The 18,010-nt window shown below is 61.2% G+C and overlaps 4 protein-coding genes across 4 annotated transcripts; 2 read left to right on the top strand and 2 right to left on the bottom strand.

Moving 5' to 3' along the window:
• Positions 1 to 574: 574 nt before the first annotated feature.
• On the top strand, positions 575 to 3,786 carry VEL1 (velum formation- protein). The gene is made up of 3 exons (XM_047987812.1): positions 575 to 1,126; positions 1,244 to 1,442; positions 1,511 to 3,786. The coding sequence occupies exons 2-3, from the start codon at positions 1,292 to 1,294 to the stop codon at positions 2,935 to 2,937; spliced, it is 1,578 nt and encodes a 525-aa protein (XP_047843802.1). The 5' UTR covers positions 575 to 1,126; positions 1,244 to 1,291; the 3' UTR covers positions 2,938 to 3,786.
• A 1,043-nt stretch (positions 3,787 to 4,829) lies between these two features.
• Positions 4,830 to 7,695, top strand: JDV02_006418 (uncharacterized protein). Its single transcript, XM_047987811.1, has one exon. The coding sequence runs from the start codon at positions 5,512 to 5,514 to the stop codon at positions 7,195 to 7,197; it is 1,686 nt and encodes a 561-aa protein (XP_047843801.1). The 5' UTR covers positions 4,830 to 5,511; the 3' UTR covers positions 7,198 to 7,695.
• SPT23 (SPT3 Dosage dependent suppressor of Ty-induced promoter mutations-like protein) lies at positions 7,600 to 13,161 on the bottom strand. Its single transcript, XM_047987810.1, has 3 exons — positions 11,926 to 13,161; positions 8,475 to 11,870; positions 7,600 to 8,423 (listed from the first exon to the last, which is right to left on the bottom strand). Exons 1-3 carry the CDS (start codon positions 12,580 to 12,582, stop codon positions 8,262 to 8,264), a joined length of 4,215 nt encoding a protein of 1,404 aa, XP_047843800.1. The 5' UTR covers positions 12,583 to 13,161; the 3' UTR covers positions 7,600 to 8,261.
• Positions 13,162 to 15,471: 2,310 nt separating this feature from the next.
• On the bottom strand, positions 15,472 to 17,532 carry JDV02_006416 (uncharacterized protein; the record flags this gene model as incomplete). Its single annotated transcript, XM_047987809.1, has 3 exons — positions 15,472 to 15,849; positions 15,923 to 17,115; positions 17,379 to 17,532. The coding sequence occupies 3 exons, from the start codon at positions 17,530 to 17,532 to the stop codon at positions 15,472 to 15,474; spliced, it is 1,725 nt and encodes a 574-aa protein (XP_047843799.1).
• Between the last annotated feature and the right edge of the window lie 478 nt (positions 17,533 to 18,010).

Below are 18,010 nucleotides of genomic sequence, written 5' to 3'. Positions count from 1 at the left end.
CTATCCAGACTCTCGGGGCCGCCCACCTGCTGTGACCCGGTGCCAGACAGGCCATGCCCACCCGACCTCCATGGCTCCAATGGAAGTCGTCCAGGCCGCCAGGTCGTGGGTGGGCCAACCAGCGCGCCATCTCGGCGCCCAAGGACCCCCGTCCGATGTGAGATGGCCCGCCGCCGCCGCCGCCCATGGCCACTGCGCGCGCACCCCCCCATACCGCCTCGGGGCACTGTACCCCCTCTCCCCCCCATGTTTTCCAGTGCATCACACACACACACCACCCATCACACACCACCGCGCCGGCCCTCCCCCCCCTCCAAGCTCCCAACAGCTTGGCCCCAGGCGATCGGCTGCTCTCGCTGCCGCCCTCGGGCGCGGTACACTCGCTGCCCCAGGCGCTGGGCACGGTACGAGGTGGCGCTGCAGCGGTTCCCGCGCCGATCATGGGGGGGTACCTGTGATGGTTCAGTGGTAGGTCTGCTCTCGGTTCTGTACGGAGTACATGTAGGTGCGTGCTGTTCCCACCCCGTTAGCACCAGTACTGCAATTAACCACCTCTAGTGTGCAGCCCGTCCCAGCCCAGCCTGGCCCAGCCCAGCCCGGCCCAGCCCAGCCCAGTGCAGTGCACCGGGCAGCGGCAAGGCAAGGCAAGCCACCAATTGTACTGTAAGAATGTACCTCCTCCAGTACCTCGAGCACGTACAGATTTGTACCTGGCTTGCCTTGCCTGGCTGGCACTTGCACCCGCTGCGGGCCCCTGTTCGACTGCCCGTCTCTATCCCATCACTTTCTCTCTCTGCCTCTCTTCCTCCCCGTCCGTCTTCCCTCCTGCGCTTTCTTTCGTCGTCTGCAGCTCCCCTGCTCGACGTCGTGTCGACATTCCTCTTCCTGATCAAACCCACCCTCTTACACCAACCGGTCGGGGAGGAATACTCGCCCTTTTCGAATCGACTTCCCACTTGCACCCGGGAAGGGTTCATGGTCACATCCTTGGTGCACCGCCATCCTCGTCGGCCTCGCAGGTGAGCCGTGTCCTGACGAGCTCCCTCCCCGTCGCCCCGGCCTCTCGACCGCCGGCCGGCGCCTTTCGATTCGCCGCTTTCCCAACGGGATACGAAGTCCATCGCAGGTGAGTCGAGTCTGGCAGAGGAGGGTACCCGTGTCCCCAAGGTGAAGGAGCATTGCGTCGCATACCCCAGGTCACGGTGAACGTTGAGCTTGGTCGTACTGACCCTCCCGCCCGCAGACCCTACCGAGTATCTGCGGCCTCTCCGCGTCTCGGCCTCGCGACAAGATGGCGACTCCGGCCTCTATCCCCACAAATCCCTCGCGGGACTCGGTCCAGCGTATGCAGCGCATCACGAGGGAAAACCGCAGCTTGTGGTATCAGTTGACGGTTCTCCAACAGCCGGAGCGTGCTCGAGCGTGCGGCTCGGGCATGAAAGGTATACCAAGCCCACCGGGCAGCTTTCTCGACTATCGGCGACATCTTGTGTGCTGACTTCCTCCACAGCTAATAGCGATCGTCGTCCAGTCGATCCTCCGCCCGTCGTTGAGCTGCGCATCATTGAAGGCCCCTCGGTGGAGGAGGGCAAGGAAATCACCTTCGACTACAATGCCAACTTCTTCCTCTACGCCAGCCTCGAACAGGCTCGCACCATGGCTCATGGCCGCGTCCAGACCCCCGCTGCCAGCAACCCCCCGATCCTCACCGGCGTCCCAGCCTCGGGCATGGCCTACCTCGATCGACCTTCCGAGGCCGGATACTTCATCTTTCCCGATCTTTCCGTCCGACACGAGGGCTACTTCCGCCTATCCTTCAGCCTGTTCGAGACAACCAAGGAGGAAAAGGACTTTGATCTGAAACCGCCTGCCGACGGTGATATGCCTCCGGGTGTTGACTGGCGGATGGAGATCAAGACGCAGCCGTTCAACGTCTTTAGCGCCAAGAAGTTCCCGGGACTCATGGAAAGCACGCAGCTGAGTAAGACGGTCGCGGACCAGGGCTGCCGGGTTCGCATCCGGCGTGACGTGCGCATGAGGAAGCGCGACAGCAAATCGAGCGGGTACGACAGGAGGGACGAAGAATATTCACGCCGCAGGACCGTGACGCCGGCGCCCGACGATCCCCACGGCATCCGCGCCCGGTCACTCAGCAACTCAAGTGAACACCGCGTTCCATACGGCGCAGACGCGGTCAGGCGGCCGTCAATGGCAGATCCGTATTCGCTCCCCCCGCCTCCGCCGGCGTACGAGCAAGCACAGCCTCCTAGCCGCGGAGGGCACCTCTCGTTTGGAGACGCATCCGCCTCGCATTACGCGCCCTCTCGTCCTTATCCTCACCCGACCGCTATGCCGGCGCCGCCAATGTCTCCCAGCGGGCCGTACCCCTTGTCGTCGCAATCTCCATATAGTTATCACCATGGCCGGGCCTCGACCTCCACGGCCATGAGCTCAACGTGCCCTTCGCCGGCCCTGTCGATTAAGCAGGAGCCATACGACAGGACATCAGGGACCTATGTTCCGCCGTCACCTTCGGTGTACCATCCGACGGATAGACACTCGCGGAGAGACTCACACATGTCATATACAGTGGCGACGCCGATATTGCCCGCACCAGCACCGAGAGCGCCGACGCCCGCGTCGACCCGGCCGCATCCGGCTCCTCTCAAGATTGCGGCTTTGATGTCTCCGTTGCCGCCTATAGAGGCGCAGACGGAACCGATAGCGCTGCCTCCCGTGTTGCCCACTGGTTCCAAGCGGAAGCACGACTACGTGTTCCAGCAGTCGGCCCAGCCGCTTCACCACGGGCAGCGCCAGGTGGATCCCCATCTGGGAGGGCACAGACGGATCGCGCACGACCAAGACGTGGAGCAGGGAATGTACTCGCGTGCGGACGGCAAGGTTGGTGTGGTTCACTTTGGCGGCTGGCAAACATAGGGCGGAGCCCCTTGTCTTCGCTGTTAGCGATGAGGTGGATAGTGGCTTGGTGAATCGGCGTTTCGCCCGGAGTTTACGGCGGCGGAGCAGTTCCCACTTTGCGGTTTCGCGGCTACCCTGTCGCAATACGATATCTCTCCTTGGGTTCTTGGGTTTTATCTAGGGATGGCGTCTGGGCGCAAATTTTGTTTCACTCTGCGGGCCTCGAATCACGGGACGACGAAAGATGCGGAGTCGTGGTGTCGAGAAGCACGTTGATCGCGGCGTGTTCGCCATGCGGTGCGTCTGCCGGCAAGGCGACTTGGCGTGGACGAGACGGCGACCGGACGGGCAAGGGCGGAGAGGCTCAGCACGATGGCCTGGCTCACATCTCAGCTGGCCTGGCCACCTGGGTGGTGGTTGCCGGATCCGCGTCGCCCGTCCATGTCGGAGCCGAATACTCTTTTTCATCGATATAACATTGCTTTCAACTCAACTGTACGCATCTACAACCTTCCTGTTCGACCCTATGCTCGCGGCCTGAGGGTGCTACGACGGGGCGGTGGCAGGATATGGCGGGCAGGGCTTTAGGGAGCGAGCGACGCCACCGATAAATGACGACATGGCAGATGGCTCTTTACGAAAATCAGGCTGTCGAGTGGAGTTGTGGGATCGTACGGTCCGCTTCTTTTTGTTTATCTTCATGTTTGTGTCTGGAAGATTGAGATTGAATGGAACCATGATGATGGAAGTAGAGGTGGAGGAGCAGAGAAGGGCCCTGATGGGCTGGCTGTATGTACGTAGGTAGTCGAGCCGCGGACAGACAACAGGCACAACACAATCACGGGACAAGAGAGCATTCCGCTGGCCACTATGACTGAGCAGTATCGCTTCGTACGCGGGTCGTAAACTACGTAACTTAGTAGGTGGGTGCTTGAGGACAGGGACTCCCTTGAGTGACGTGACGGGGATGTGACGGCGCATGTCTTGTGCTCGGGGTGGTGAGTCTCGGCCGGGGCGGAGCATCCGGTCCGGCGCACCTGCAGCTGCAGCATGAAGCGGGCCGTCGATTTAAGTTTCTTGATTCTGGTGGAGAGAGGTCACGCTCGGGGGGAGGGGAGGGGAGGGAAATCGTGAGGAGCGAGCATTGAATGAATGACGCGAGAAGGGAGGCGTAGTGAGCTGATGCGGCGCACATGAGAATGAATGGAAGCTGTGGAGTCGCTGGCGTGCATTCTTCTGCGCTGAGATGGATGGACTGATGATGGATGGATGTGCGGGCAACTCAAATCGATGGATGGGGGCCCGTCCGGAGCGGCGGCGGGCCGGCCGTTTTAGCGCCCGCCCGCCTGCCTGCCGTACTACCTTACTGATTGACTTGAGTGCTTGCGTAGGTACCTACCGTCGCAGGCACACCGCACCTCATATATGTATATACCTTATTACGTAGGTGCGTAGGAGGTACATAATCGCGAGACTCGGTGAGTGAGAAAGTTAGTGTGGCCCTGTCAACCTGATGGGCCTGCTGCTGTGCCTTGCCCCCTGTTTTCTTCTTTCTTTTCTTCAACATTGTGTACCTGCTCGAGTCTGGTGGTAATGAAGAGGGTCGGCGGGTGTCGCTGTCGCTGGACATGATGCTCACTGCATACGTTGTGCTATTTATCGCGGCACTCATCAGTGCTGCTGATACACTTGCGGTGCCTTGCGTCAGGTTAGAAGCTGGGGGCCCCGTCCTCTCCGTTGCCTGGGCGGGGGGGGGGAGGGGGCCGAAAAAACGGCGACCGGCAGTGGGGGGTTTGAGAATGAGATTCGGAGCGGAGTGGCATGCGTCCGCGCGCGCGCGCGTGTATGTATGTATGTATGTATGTCTGGCTCAGATTGGAACAATAACAATCGAGAGAATTGTCCGCCATGTGTTTTTGTTTCTTTGTGTGTTTGGGAAAGAAATGCGGATAGAAAAGACATGGCGTTCGTGCGACCGACCGGCCTAACCAACCTAACCAACCAACCAACCGACCAACAAACATCACCATCGTTCCTCGCAAATAACGTTTACTGATTTTTTTTTTTGGGTGGTCTACAAACGCTTCCCACGCCACGCGTTGTCGTCGTGTTTCTTTTTGGAGGCGCGTCTGCGGTGGCGTTGACCAAAGAAAGAAAAAAACCGGGGTCGGAGCAAGGGGAACCGATCATTAGGCGGGCTTTCTTTTGGTTCCTGGTGGCGGTTGCCCCGCGAACGCTCTCGCGTCCACTCAACCTCCACCCCACCACCACCACCACCACCACGAACATCACGGTCACCAACGTCCGTCCACGCGTCTACGGCGTTTCTGGAATTGCATCGCAGAGCGCCGGGGCTAAAGAAAAAAAACGCGCTACGACGTGCTATTTTCTCACTGCTACCCACGATAGCTTCATAGAAGTGAACAAACTTCACCAGCACGCGTCGGGCGCACAGGAAGAAGCAAGAAGCCGCGTCTGCGTAGCACCCCATCTACATTCACACAACAACACTCACATTCAAACACGCATACGTCGTCCATACACAGACGAAAGCCGGCACAAAGAGAAAGGAGAGAGGGAGAGAGTCTCACCATGGGCCCGCCACGCACCCGCGCCCAGCGCCTCGCCGCCCAGCAGGCCGCCCGCAGCCGCTTCCGCGAGGGCTCCATGGGCGACCGCGTGTCGGCCGCCCCGCCCGTCGACTTCATCTTTGGGCCCGGCGAGCGCGAGGCCCTGGAGAAGCCCGTCTTTGGATTCGCTGCTGGTGCTGATGAGAAGCGTCTGGGCGGCGGCGGCAGCGGCGACAACGACGCGGAGCGGCGGAACCCGCATCCTGAGTGGCGGCAACAACAAGAAGAAGAAGAGAAACTGCAACCACAGCCACCACATCAGCAACAACCGCCGGCGGCGGCGCCGCAACCGCCCGACGGAAGACGCAAGGCCCTGCTCGGCCAGATGTGGGAGGGCCTACGCGGCAGGCTCAGGCTGAGGAGGGACCCCGGAGCAGACGCCGACGCCGCGGCGGCGACGATGGGCCGCAAGAGACGCGCGGAGAGCAAAGACGACGGCGTCAACGGCAACTGCCATACCAACGCACAGGCCACGCAGCCGCCTTTGGGACCTCTCGGGGCCATGGCGCTCGGCGGCGACCGGCCCACGCGCGAAGAGGTCTACGCCAACTACCACCAGCTCGTCGCGAGCGGCTTCTTCTCCAGCCACGCCATACACTCGACGCGTCGGCCCGGGCCCTCGCAGCACCAGCAACAGGACCAGCAGAGGCCCGCGACGTCGCACGATGCCCGCTCGCCGAACCACGCGCGCTACGACCCCCCGCAGTGGCCGCTCGCCATGCCCGCGGCCCCAGCGAATGCGTCGCTGCTGATGACGCCGCAGCCGCCGCGTGGCGGGCCGTCGCCCATATGCTCCCCTGCCAGCGCCGCCTCGTCTCGCGGGACCAAGCGCGCCGCCGAGGACGATGACGACGACGGCGGTGACGGCGACGACAGGGGCAGCGCCCATGTCGATGCCATGACGGGCGTCATGCGAGGTAGCAACGTCCCGCCTGCTGCTGCGGCACCCCCCGATGAGGACGCGTCGACCCTCGCGCACCGGTTCCTGCCCAAGCGCCTGCGCAAGTCAGCCAGCAGGGACATTTCCCTGCCTAAACTGCGCGCCGTGACCACGCGTCGGGGTTTTGCGGGAGGCCGCCGCAGCATCTCCATGGTCGCCGAGATGGCCGGCGGCTCCACCACCACGACGACCATCGCCAGCCGTGCCGCGGCAGAACAACAACATCAGGTCGGAACCAAGCACGGCGCCAACAAGCCCGCCAAGCGCGTCCCCGGAAGCTCCTTTCCCAACGCCAGCATCCTCGCCGCCGACCCATCCTCCTCCTCTTCCTCCTTGGCGCCCCCTCGGCGGCAGCAGACGCAGTCCCTCCGCAGTAGGCACGCGGGTGACGACGACGTTGCCACCGCCGCCGCCGCCATCATGCCGGGCGCCTTCTTCACCGGCGGTCCGTCAGCCCAGCGGCAGACCAGCGCCCGCAGCCTGCGCTCCAAAGCAGCAGCAGTAGCAGGCGCCACATCATCATCGTCATCAGCTGCCCTTTCCGCAGCGGCGGCGCACGCCACTGCCATGGCTGCCACGCAAGGCGGCCCGCTCAGCGTCGTGCCCGACGCCAACAGGGGCATCCCCAACGTGCCCGCCATACCCGCCAAGTTCACCTACGGCGAGGACAGGGAGAATGGCGTGCCCTGGCGCGGCCTGCGGCGGTAGATGGGAGAGCCGGTGAGAGGAAGAAGCGGCAGAGGAGCGCTCGGGTCGGGGATAATTAGAACGGGAGAGAGCGAGAGAGAGAGTGTGTGTGTGTGTGTGAGTGAGGCCAGGGGATCGGCATGAACTTTTCTTTCATGTTCTTTACGATTTTGACGTTTTCTACTTGAACGGATGTGCCCGCCCGGACGGAACGGACGGACACGCGGGGGCGGGGATAGGAGGCTGTTGGACCATGACGACGCCGTGCCTGGAAATTCATGAATGATGTCTGGTCGACGGAACCGAGCGGATGATGATTTCATCCATGAGTCTGTCGAGAAGCCTTGCTCGGCGGACTGAGATGATAGGGGGTTGCGCTGATGGACGCCACCAGCGGCAGCGACGCTGGCCGGGAACCGAGTATTGAAGAGGACGGCAGTGGCCTCGTGGCCGAGTATACTACTATACATACATACATACCGGTAAATGATCAACGCACACGACGCCACAAATGCCAGCCCAACGATGATGCGGCAGCAATGCCTAGTCTAATGGTCCTCGCATTTGACAGCGCTGCGTGTAGCCGCGCGCGCTAGAATGTCCTACATCTTGTAACATATACAAGCCCTTGCTATACCCAGAGCCGTCCGTCCCTTCCGCACATGATACCACCACCCAGACACTCGTGCGTACCCTTCCTTGCCTCCCTGCCCCGTCCAAGGAGCGCAGCCCCGTGGCAGAGTCCTTCACACTGACAGACAATTCCACCACTCCGCCATTAGCCGGCCCACGAAAGTGGCCCACCTGCGAACATCTTTCAAATTCCGCCAGTGCCTGTCTCTGACACTCCAGCCCTCATCTGTAGAGCGAGCCCAGACAAGTGCGAATCACGTTCCATGCCCCCCATTGTAATGCCTTGCTGTTCCATAACCTGAAACGATGGTGATGAGGGCCGCTCTAGCAACAAATGTGCAGGTCCCTAAACTGGTGTCCGAGAATGATAAATGGTTGACAACACCTGTACCGCAAATCTCTGAAGCGCCGTACTCTAGAAGCGAATAAAACAAAGCCGTCGTCATGATGCGTTATACCTCAACGGGTGGCGCTCCCGTCCCTTGCGGGATCAGGCGTGCGACCTGCGTTTGCCCGACCTGGACCAATGCACGCGCAGACGACCACAGGAAAGGGAAAAGCGAGGGGAAGTAGCTGTAAAGCATGGCGCAAACCATGACCAAGAGGAGAGGTATCTGAGGCGCTGTTAGCTCAGTCACGCAAGGTTCACGTCTCAAGGGGCATACCCAGATAAAGAACAAGTTCCGGTCACTGCTGAGATTCTTCAGCTTCTTTTCGTGTGCCGCAAGGAACTGTTCTTGTTGCTCTTTGGTGATGGCGTTCTTGCGTCCAATCTTCAACACCCCGGGTGACGTTGCCCGTGTGATCGTCTTTGCCTCGGTCGCCGCAGAGGTAGATGTAGGTGGCTGATCGTACAAGGTTGTGCACTTGATGTCTGCCTCTGCATCGGCGGCCGCGCGAATCGCCGACTCCTGCTTCGTGTCGGCATCCTGCCGCCCAAAAATGTCCTCGTATGCGGGGGGCGCTTGGGCGCCATTCTGCATGTAAGAGCTGAGGTCCCACCAGCGGCTGTCCATCTTGGGATTTCCGGCGTCCTGCGAGCCTGGACGGCCACCGGATCCACCCGGCATTAGCTGCTGCATGCGACGCATGAACGGAGCCTGCTGGAGGTACGCTTGATAGTCGGGCAGCAACGGCATGCCGGGGAAGGTTGGAATCTGCGGCATCTGTGGAAGGCTCTGGAGATGCAGTGCCATCGACTGCTGAAGCTGGTGGAATTGCTGTTGCAATTGGTCTTTCAGGGCCGCGAACTGTGTCGTCGGCGACCCAGGCCCACGGACTTCCTCGTCCGAGTCGTCTCCAAGATGGTCAGTACTGTCCAGATCACCTCTCGCCCGGCTCTGTCGCCGCATGTGGAGGTACATATCCTCGTCAGGGTCCTCGTCTTCAAAGTCCCCAGAGGTGTACTCGGGACTCTCCTCGCCGTCGTCGACAGCGATTGGCTCCTCGTGTGTGTGAGCTCTGGTCATCGGCTCCCAGAGTGAACGCAACGATGTGGCGCTGCTCGTTCGGCTGTGCAGAGAGCCACCGCTGAACGACCGAGCGTGGCGCTCGGACTGGCGAATGGCGCGCAGCACCTGTCGTGACTGCGCGACGTCGGCAGCCGTGAGGCTGGACAGACTCCTCATGGTCGGGTCGGCCCCAACAAGCATCAAGCGCCTGACAATCTCGGGGTGGTTGTTGATCGCAGCTACGTGTAGCGGCGTGAAGCCGCCCTTGTCCCGAGCGTCAGGGTTCGCCCCCCTAGCGAGAAGCGCCGCGACGAATCGGTGGTAGCCGAGCGAGCATGCCAGATGCAGCATCGTGTGCCCAGTTGGTCGCTTCAAGTCCAGGCGGGTCTTGTGAGTGCTGTCGTCGAGATCGATCAGGTCGAGAACCTTGAGGAGCTGTGACTCGAGGTGTTCGTGGGAGGCTGCGTGGTTGAAGCCGGGTCCGCCACTCGACTGTCCGCCCGAAGGCCCGGCACCCCACGTCGAGCTGCCGTCGTTGAGAATTCGTCGTGCCAAATCGCTGACATCGACCATCTGGCCAGACATCTTGTGACCCAACACAGACAGCGCCGTTCTGATGAGCTTGTCCTCGTTGTCGTCGATGTATTTGAAGATGGGCGGCTCCTTGCCCATAGTAAAGCTCTGGGCACCTGGAACGCCTTGGTGCTTGAAAGTGACCGCCACTGCCCCAGCCACAGGGGAGGGGGGCAGCAGACATACGAGAGACGAATCACCCCAGTAAGTCGTCGTGGTGGCCTTCTGGTCACCAAACCAGACTTCCAACCCTTGGAAGAAACCTTGTCCCAGCACGGTGACTTCGATACCGCCCATCTTAGGGCCCTCGTTCGGGATGATCTTGTGAATCATAGGAGGAGGCCGGTTCTGGTGGACCCCCATCGGTAGAGCGAAGAGGCTGCTGCTCAGCGATTGTGCAAACTGGTTCTGGGGGATAGCAACGCCATTACGCAGGCCGTTGGGGCTTGGGGCCCGGCTGGGGTGACTTGACGTCGGCGCAGAGTACAGCTGGGCCATGGCCAGGTTATCCATGCTAGCCGACCTATTGTTGGCAAAGAACGGGACCTGGTCGCCGCTGCCGGGTGTGGGCGGCCCATTGGCAAATGGCTGCTGGCCGAACATCTGCTCCATTTGCGGGAAGGCAGCCGGGTTCGGGGAGAAGGGAGACGTGGCCGTCGACAGCTGGGCGCTGGCAGTCTGAGAGCCGGGGGGCGGGGACGTCTCCAGTCTTGTCATCGTCAATCCGTTAGGTACTCGCGTTCCGCTTCCGCTAGACTTCCTCTTCTTTGCCAACGGCCCGCCCTGACTTGGAGACGGCGGCCGTGACATGGTTCGGGTCGGCGCCGTCGCGATGCTCATAGTTGGCGTTGTCTTGCCCGAGGCTGAAGCTGCATATGACGGAGATTGGCCGTTGCGCTGGGCCGCATGGTGGTCGCTGGCGGATGGTGACATGTGATGACCGCCATTTTGCGAAGGCGGCCCGAGGCTGGTGGCGGCGGGGTCTTGAGCTGCCGTCGAAGATGTGACGGCCTCAGACATGGGCTGCGAGGAAGCTTGCGTCATGGGATGTGTCTTGTGGTCATCGGTGATCATGATTGGGTTAGACATTGCCTGCGCGATGACCCGGTCCTGGAAGTCTTTAATGGTGAAGATGACGTTGAAACCCATCTTCTCGTTATGGTGTCGACAGTAGCACGCGATACGCATCGGCGCGTCAATCTGCATAGCGCGATTAGATACCACCGTCTCTGGCCGCCCGTTAGGGTCCATGACGCCGCTCAGAGGCTGCCACTCCTTCACCTCCTGCGTGTTGAAGACGATGACGCGGCGTTCCTCGTCAAGGCTCCAGAGCTTCTCTTCGTCTGGCTTCTTGATCTTCTTTCGTGCCGCTCTCTTCCGTTCTCTGGTGATGCAACCCTGGCAGATGCGAACGTCACCGCCATTTTGTGGCGAGTTTTCGTCGTCCAGGTCGGGCAAATGACGCTGCGGCAACTTGCTGGCTCTGTCCAATGCCTTTTGCTTCATTCCCGACTGCTCCATGGCGCTCGTGCAGACCAGAGTGACGTGCAGTTCCAGCGTGTCGGGGGACCTCTCGGGAGGCGGCTTTGTCAGAAGCTTCGGCTTAGATATCGTGTGAGCCGGGAGGTGCAGCTTCGTGACTCCGGGAGGCAATGGCGAGAGTGTCATCTTGATGGGGATCTGAGTCTCGACTCGTGATTTGAGCGGCGTCGGCATGATTCTCAACTCGTAGCCTCCGGTGAAGTTAAAAGGCGCCGCGTTGTACATGGCAGCCTGCTGTTGTGGCATCGGCGCGGGCGCTCCAAACGGAATGGAGACGGGCCGCCCGTTCGCGTGCCCGGCCATGTCCATTCGGTTCGGCCACACGGCGTTACCGCCCATGGCCCTATTGAAGTCTTGGCCCGCACCGGGAGACGGGGAGTTGAAGAATGTATTTGCGGGGGAAGAATTGTGGCTGGTCACCATGGCCGACATGGGAGAGACTTCCCTCGAGGCGGCTGTCTTGGCTCCATTGACGGACGAGGCCATCGAATATTGCTGCACCCAAACGTTAGTGAAGCAGTCCCATTACACTTCAGGGAGAGAAACTTACTGAGACCTGTTTCTTGTGATTCGCCGACTTCGCCCGATTTGGCTGAGCAGTTTTCTTGGGGCTGGTAGTCTTGATGGTGGGCATACCCGGTGATGGCATATTTATCTGGGAACCGGCCGCGGCTTCGGGGCTGCTCGAGGCGCCTTCAAAATCGAACGAGCGATCCATGAAGGTATCGTCGTGTTCGCCGAAGCCGTACATGGCGTCCATCATGACGGAGGCATCTTCCTCGCGGCCAAAGGCGAAGGAGTTGTCCTCATCGTCAAACGCGCTGTAGTCGGCGTTGGTCCACTCCATCTTGACGTCCTTGCCATCCTCCATCGCCGTGTCGGCGGTCGTCGCCGGCGTCTTGGTGGATGCAGAGCTGCCGGCCCTCTTCGTGGAGGAAGCCGATTCGGATGAAGAGTCGTGGTACAACTCGTTAGGGGAGTCGGGGAGGGCCTCGGGTGCGGAGGCCGTCAACTCCTGGGGGTTGAGAAAGTTCTTGCTCTCGTTGGTCCCTATCGTCTCCAGACTCTGCAGGGTGTCTGGGCTGTTGGAAAAATCGAAGGGGTTCGAGGCGCCGAACTCATCGTCGTAGTCGTGATAGTCGCCACTGGGCATTCCCGCTCCCGCGATAACAGGGTCCCCGGTGGCTTTACCTGCCGCAGATGACATGACCACCAGCAGACAGGGCTGTGCGCGTCGTCCACCTCACGGGGGTCTCGCACGAGCGAGGCGCCGATGGGAAGCCGGCGTGCGTGATGGAGGGCGGGTACCGAGACGAGGGTTGTTGCGGAGGGTCCGTTGAGGAGGGAACGCACGAGGCGTACAGATCAGGGGTCCAACCCGCCGAGGGGTTGCAGTTGTATCTCGACTCAGACGCCTCGAGGCTCCAAAGCCATCTCCTCCCTCGCGGGCCACGGCAAAGACAAGGCGGGGAGAGGCGGTAACGGTGAGCGCGCCTTGGCGACACGGCGGTACGCGAGAGGTGAGGTCGAGGCAAAAAAGCAAGATTAAGGTTGGGGGCAGAGCACGCGCCGCGCGGAAGGCGTTCAATTGACGCGGAGGTCAAAATCGAGGGCCGGGCGCCCGATGGCTGTAGGATCGAAATGCCGGCGATGGGTGACGATGCCACTCAAAGGCCCGCTGCCGTCGTGGCCGTGGATCGTGGGTTTGCTCGGTGGTGCGGCAACAAGAGACGTTGAGGCGTTGAGGGGGAGGGAAGAATCTGCGACGAGATGAGCGAGACAACGGACGAGACTGGCTGTCGGGCTGCTAATAGGGGACTCGGCGCACACAGCCTGCCTACGCCGCGCCGGTTTTGGGGGGTTGCCCAGAAGGGTAGGGGACAGTGGAGGCGGCTGGGGAGGACGGGCTGGATGGATGGAAGCGTGTTGGCGGTCGACACAGCGTCCACAGCGCTGGAGGACCCCGTGGAAATGGCAGGGACCCCACGCTGGGGCAGCGCTGTTTAGTGGTTGGTGGCCGCTGTCCCCGGCGCCGCCCTCACAGCGGCGGCGGCGTCACCTCACGCGCGCGCTGCAAGCCTCAGCAGAGTCAATGTCAGGCCGTCCACCGGCATGGATCTGGCTCAGGCCCGCCTTGGGTGGTCCTTGGCATCTTGGGCGGCCCCCCTTGGTACGCAGGCGTGGCGCCTCAGACCGGTGGGGTTCAAGGGTACTGGGTGTCCACTTGGCCAGCCGTTTGATTGCTCGACTGCCGCTGGCCAGACTCCGGACCGGACAGTGTTGAGTAATTGATCCGTGGGCTGAGGGCACTGTCTACAGCGTTGGTTCTATCGCGAAGAGTACAGTGCGCGCACCCAGCTCACCATGAATCCCGTCTCCGGCCCAGCCAATAGTGGCGCAGTCGGTGGTCATGCCTGCGGATGACTCTCCGTCAAGATCCATCTGTCCATCCACCCGTCCACCCATCAAGTAGGGCAAACCGCGCGTCGTCCGCGGGGTGATTCCCAGCTTGCACGATACCTGCTCAACCACACACAGCGCCCGCGTTCCCAATGTACCCGCGGCAGTCGACCGTTGAAAGCGCCATCGCATCCACAGGCCCTGAGGCGGTTGCCGCTCCCTCCCGTTCACTCCCAACCGCACTCCCAGCCTAGCCCAGCCCAGCGCCAGTCCAGCCCAGGAGAGGCACCGCCCGAGACTTGCCAGGCCGGCACAACAGAATGGCACTTCTGAACAGCTGTCCCTTCCAGCTTCATCCCCAACCTTCTGACGTTTCCCCCAACCCATACCTGACTCCCACCCGGGTCGGTCGGGCGACGATGAGCTTCTCCAGCCTTCCGCAGCAGCAGCAGCAGAGCAGCCCACGCTCGTCTTGTGACTCAAAATCCCGCCCTCGGATCGAGCAAACCTGCCGACGCAATTACGCAAGCCACAGGCCGTACTGGGGATCCGTTGCGTTGCGTCGTTGTCGTCGGGCATGCTCGCTCGACCGCCAAAACACGCCTATTTGCGAATGGACGCCCCTTTGATGGATGTGCATGCCGCAATCTTCGCTGCAATCAATTGGCTACTCTCAATTCGTGCATACCGGGCGTTCTCGTGTGATAGCCCAGGGGGATAGCCGGCCAACGCGAGCCGTGTCAACTTTTGTACAAGTTTGCGAGCCTGCACCACCAAGTGTTAGCTACATGCCTAGCATCGCCGCCATCTCTGCGACTTCGGTCCACCATCGGCGGCGCGGCGCCACCCGGCGCGGACTGGGGCAGTCTGCAGCTTGAGAAGCGCGCGCAGTTTGACTTGCCCTATCTACGTGCTCTGCATCGCCCGTGTCTGAAGAGAGCATGCTCATAGTGCATGATATAAACGCTGCCTGTGCGTGCGTCGACGTGGTTCCTCATGCAAACGCCAACCTCAAGCTTTGGCCCGCATCGACGCCGCCATTGTGGACTCTGTTGGCGAAAAAGGACCGCAAGAACCTCCCCCTGGTGGTATGAGGCGACGCCCAATCAGCGCCGGCGCCGGCATCACATCTTTGCGACCTTTTTTTCTCCTTCTTCCGACGCACATCCCGCATATCGACGACGTGCATCCTGTTATCAGTCCAAGCCTGCGCCGTCCTGCACCTAAGCATGCAGCCACCACGCTTTGCCGCGTTGCCCCAGTGGCTGACTGTTGATGGCGGCGCCGCGTCGTGATCGCGTGCCTGGCTTTGCTGTGTCGGCCCGACGCTAGAAAATTGAAACTGGCGACGTCGCAATCTCTACACACGCATTGCCGTCCAGGACATGCATGGGATGAACACCTCTAGGGGTTTATTTTCGCTCATACTACAAACGCTAGCTACAGTAGTAGTAGTATGTGGTGGTGTTCTGGAATCCCACGGTGGGAAGACTGCTGTTGACCGCCTTTGTTGACAGCGGGTTGACGCAAGGCGCATTTGCACAGACTAACGTTATAAACGCCAGGACGCCACCTCCTCGCCACCGGGTGAAAGAAGGGCCTCGAGCGCACCCGGCAATTGATTGACCAGTCACGGCGTCTCGGATGAGCGATCGGGATCTTTCGCGGCCAGAATATTTTGATCGATGCAGCTCGGCTACACCTCGTCCGGGAACCGAATCTCCCGATCTCGGCGGACCCGGACGGGCGTGGCCGCTCCAGAGTCCGGCTGCATCTGGATCGCATCGGCCAGGGACACGGACAGTGCCGGCCCTTCGCCCGAAGATGATGTCCCCGGGGGCACGGGGTGGACTTGGCGAGGGTTCGTCGGGCCCGATATGACGGGGCGGGTTTGCGGGTTCCTCGATTCCACGTCGCCCGACTTTCCTGCGAGATACCGGCCGACGACGGGAATGCGGCGCCGGGCTTCGACAGCGCTCGGCTCATCGCTCAAGCTCTCGCTCAGCACACGGCCAAAGGTTCTCGGTGCGAGGTATCCGATCTTCCCAAGCGGAATGCTTAAGCCGTGGACAACCTAGCGCTTTGTTAGACAAGTTCAAACCCAACGGGGTGAAATGCCGAGAGGAGCCGGGGCCTCATGCACTTACAACGCTGCAGACGGTCAGGAACCAGACGATGATCCGTATGGTTTCGCCGAGATCTTTGACATCCCTGCGTGGGACCCCATTCTCGTCACTCAGATGGTCCTCGATGAACTCAAGGCTGATGAACAGGTAGAAGACGGCAGAGACACCAATGGGGCCAAAGAAGCCCACAAAGACGGCTTGCCTGGTCTCCTCGATCTGGCGGATCCATTTGTGCATGGCAAACACCCACGGCAGGCGCCGCACCAGGAGGACCAGAATGCCCAGCAGAGTAAGCCTCCAGGTCGAGATGATGGGGTTGTCGTTGAACAGGGTCCACGGGAGGACGGCCCCGTACCACAAAAAGATGGTGACGTTGAGCAGCATGTCGATGGTAGGCTGCAGGGAGTCGTCCTTGGTCTGCAGCCGGAACCAGTCGTCCCAGGTGAAGGTGTTGCCGGCAATGAAACAGGCGAGCACGTCGTCGGTGCCGATGAGGCCGCACGTGCCGAGCACGAAGAGGGCCAGGGCAATGGCGAAGACGAGAAAGCTCTCGCGGTCGACATAGTTGCGCTGCTTGGCCCAGAACAGCAGCTCCTTGCCCAGCCACCCGACGACCGCGCCGTACAGAATGCTCAGGATGATGGTGTAACCCCACGTAAAGGCGAACCAGAGCCCCATGGCCTCCCCAGCATTACCGTCGGTCGCACCCGCGCCAATGTACTTGATGAGGTAGAGCGCGAAGAAGAGAAATGGGTAGCCAAGGCCATCGTTGGTGCCGGACTCGGCGATGATGAGGTTCTGTAGGTCCTTGGGGATGTTTTGGTCGGCGAATTTGCCCTTGACGATGACGGCCGACAGCACGGGGTCGGTGGGCGTGACGCAGGCGCCGACGGCGAGGGCGTGCAGGAAGCTAGGCGGGCGGACGAGGCCCCAGACGAGCAGGCTGGTGGCCAGCCACATGGCCGTCATGCCAGGCCCGACGAGGAGCAGGATGGGCTTCCACTCCCGGCGTAGGTACTTGCTCGGGAGCTGGACGCCGGCGAGGACCAGCTGGACGCCGAGCACGAGGCGGGAGAAGTTGAGCGTGATGCCATTGAGGTTGTCGCGGCACTCAATGGCCGAGACGCCGGACTGGTTGCACTCGGCGTAGTCACGCGGACGGATGAAGTCGGCGCCATGAGGACCGAAGCCGACTCCAACAAGGAGCGAGATGACTGTGCGCAAAACAAAGATGTCAGTTCGTCTCTCTGCTCAGCAGCAACTGCATCACAATTCTTGTTCTCTCTCCTGCCAAAAAGTGTCACGCCATGCCCAGGCCGCCGCCAAGTGCCTTGGCACGGGAGAGCGACACGGGCCAGGTGGAGAAGCAGCAAAGTGCCAAACGCGGGGCGCGCCCTAGGCGGGAAGGGAGTTTTTCTCTTGGGCGGCCGGGGGGAGGGGAAAAGAGAAGAGAGACAAGAGATGGAGGAGGACTCACGAGCCTCGGACAGGTAAAAGTTCTCCTTGAGGAGAAAGGACACGAGGCCGAAGAGGGAGATGAAGCCGCCGAGCAGGGCGACGGTGATGTTGAAGTTTGTCAACTGGAGCGGGACCGCCCAGATGGTCTTGTTGTCATTGGTGTTGTGCGCCATCCCGGCAGCACAAGGCGTTAGCAACGCGAGAGACGAGTAGCGGCGACGACGTGGGTGAGCGCAGACGAGGAAGCCGTCATGGCGCTCCTGGTCGACGGCGGCGAGGAGGACGACGGCGAGAACGACGACGACGAACGGCGTGTCATTCGCAAACGAAGAGAAGAGACTGACTGGCTGGCAGTGGGACGAGGACAGGGTGCGGCGGCAGTGTCGCAAGGTTTCCTCTGTCTGTCGGTGTACTCTTGCGTCGAGAGAAGGACGATTATGACTTTGCCGTGGTAGCGGTGGTGGTGGAGAGAGGGGAGGCGCAGGCCGGTCCGGAATTTTCCCTTCAAAAGGATCAAATACTACACCGCGGAGCGGAGCGTGCTGATGGCCCACGGTGCCTACTACCGCTCGGTAGTAGTGAGTTTAGTACCTTAGTAGTAGTTCTAGACCAAGGCAGGGCGCAGTGACAGCAGTAGCGCGGGCCCCGGCG

This window comes from Purpureocillium takamizusanense, chromosome 5 (assembly GCF_022605165.1).
Source record: "Purpureocillium takamizusanense chromosome 5, complete sequence".
Classification (NCBI taxonomy): Eukaryota; Fungi; Ascomycota; class Sordariomycetes; order Hypocreales; family Ophiocordycipitaceae; genus Purpureocillium; species Purpureocillium takamizusanense.
This window is presented reverse-complemented; position numbering and strand designations above follow the sequence as displayed.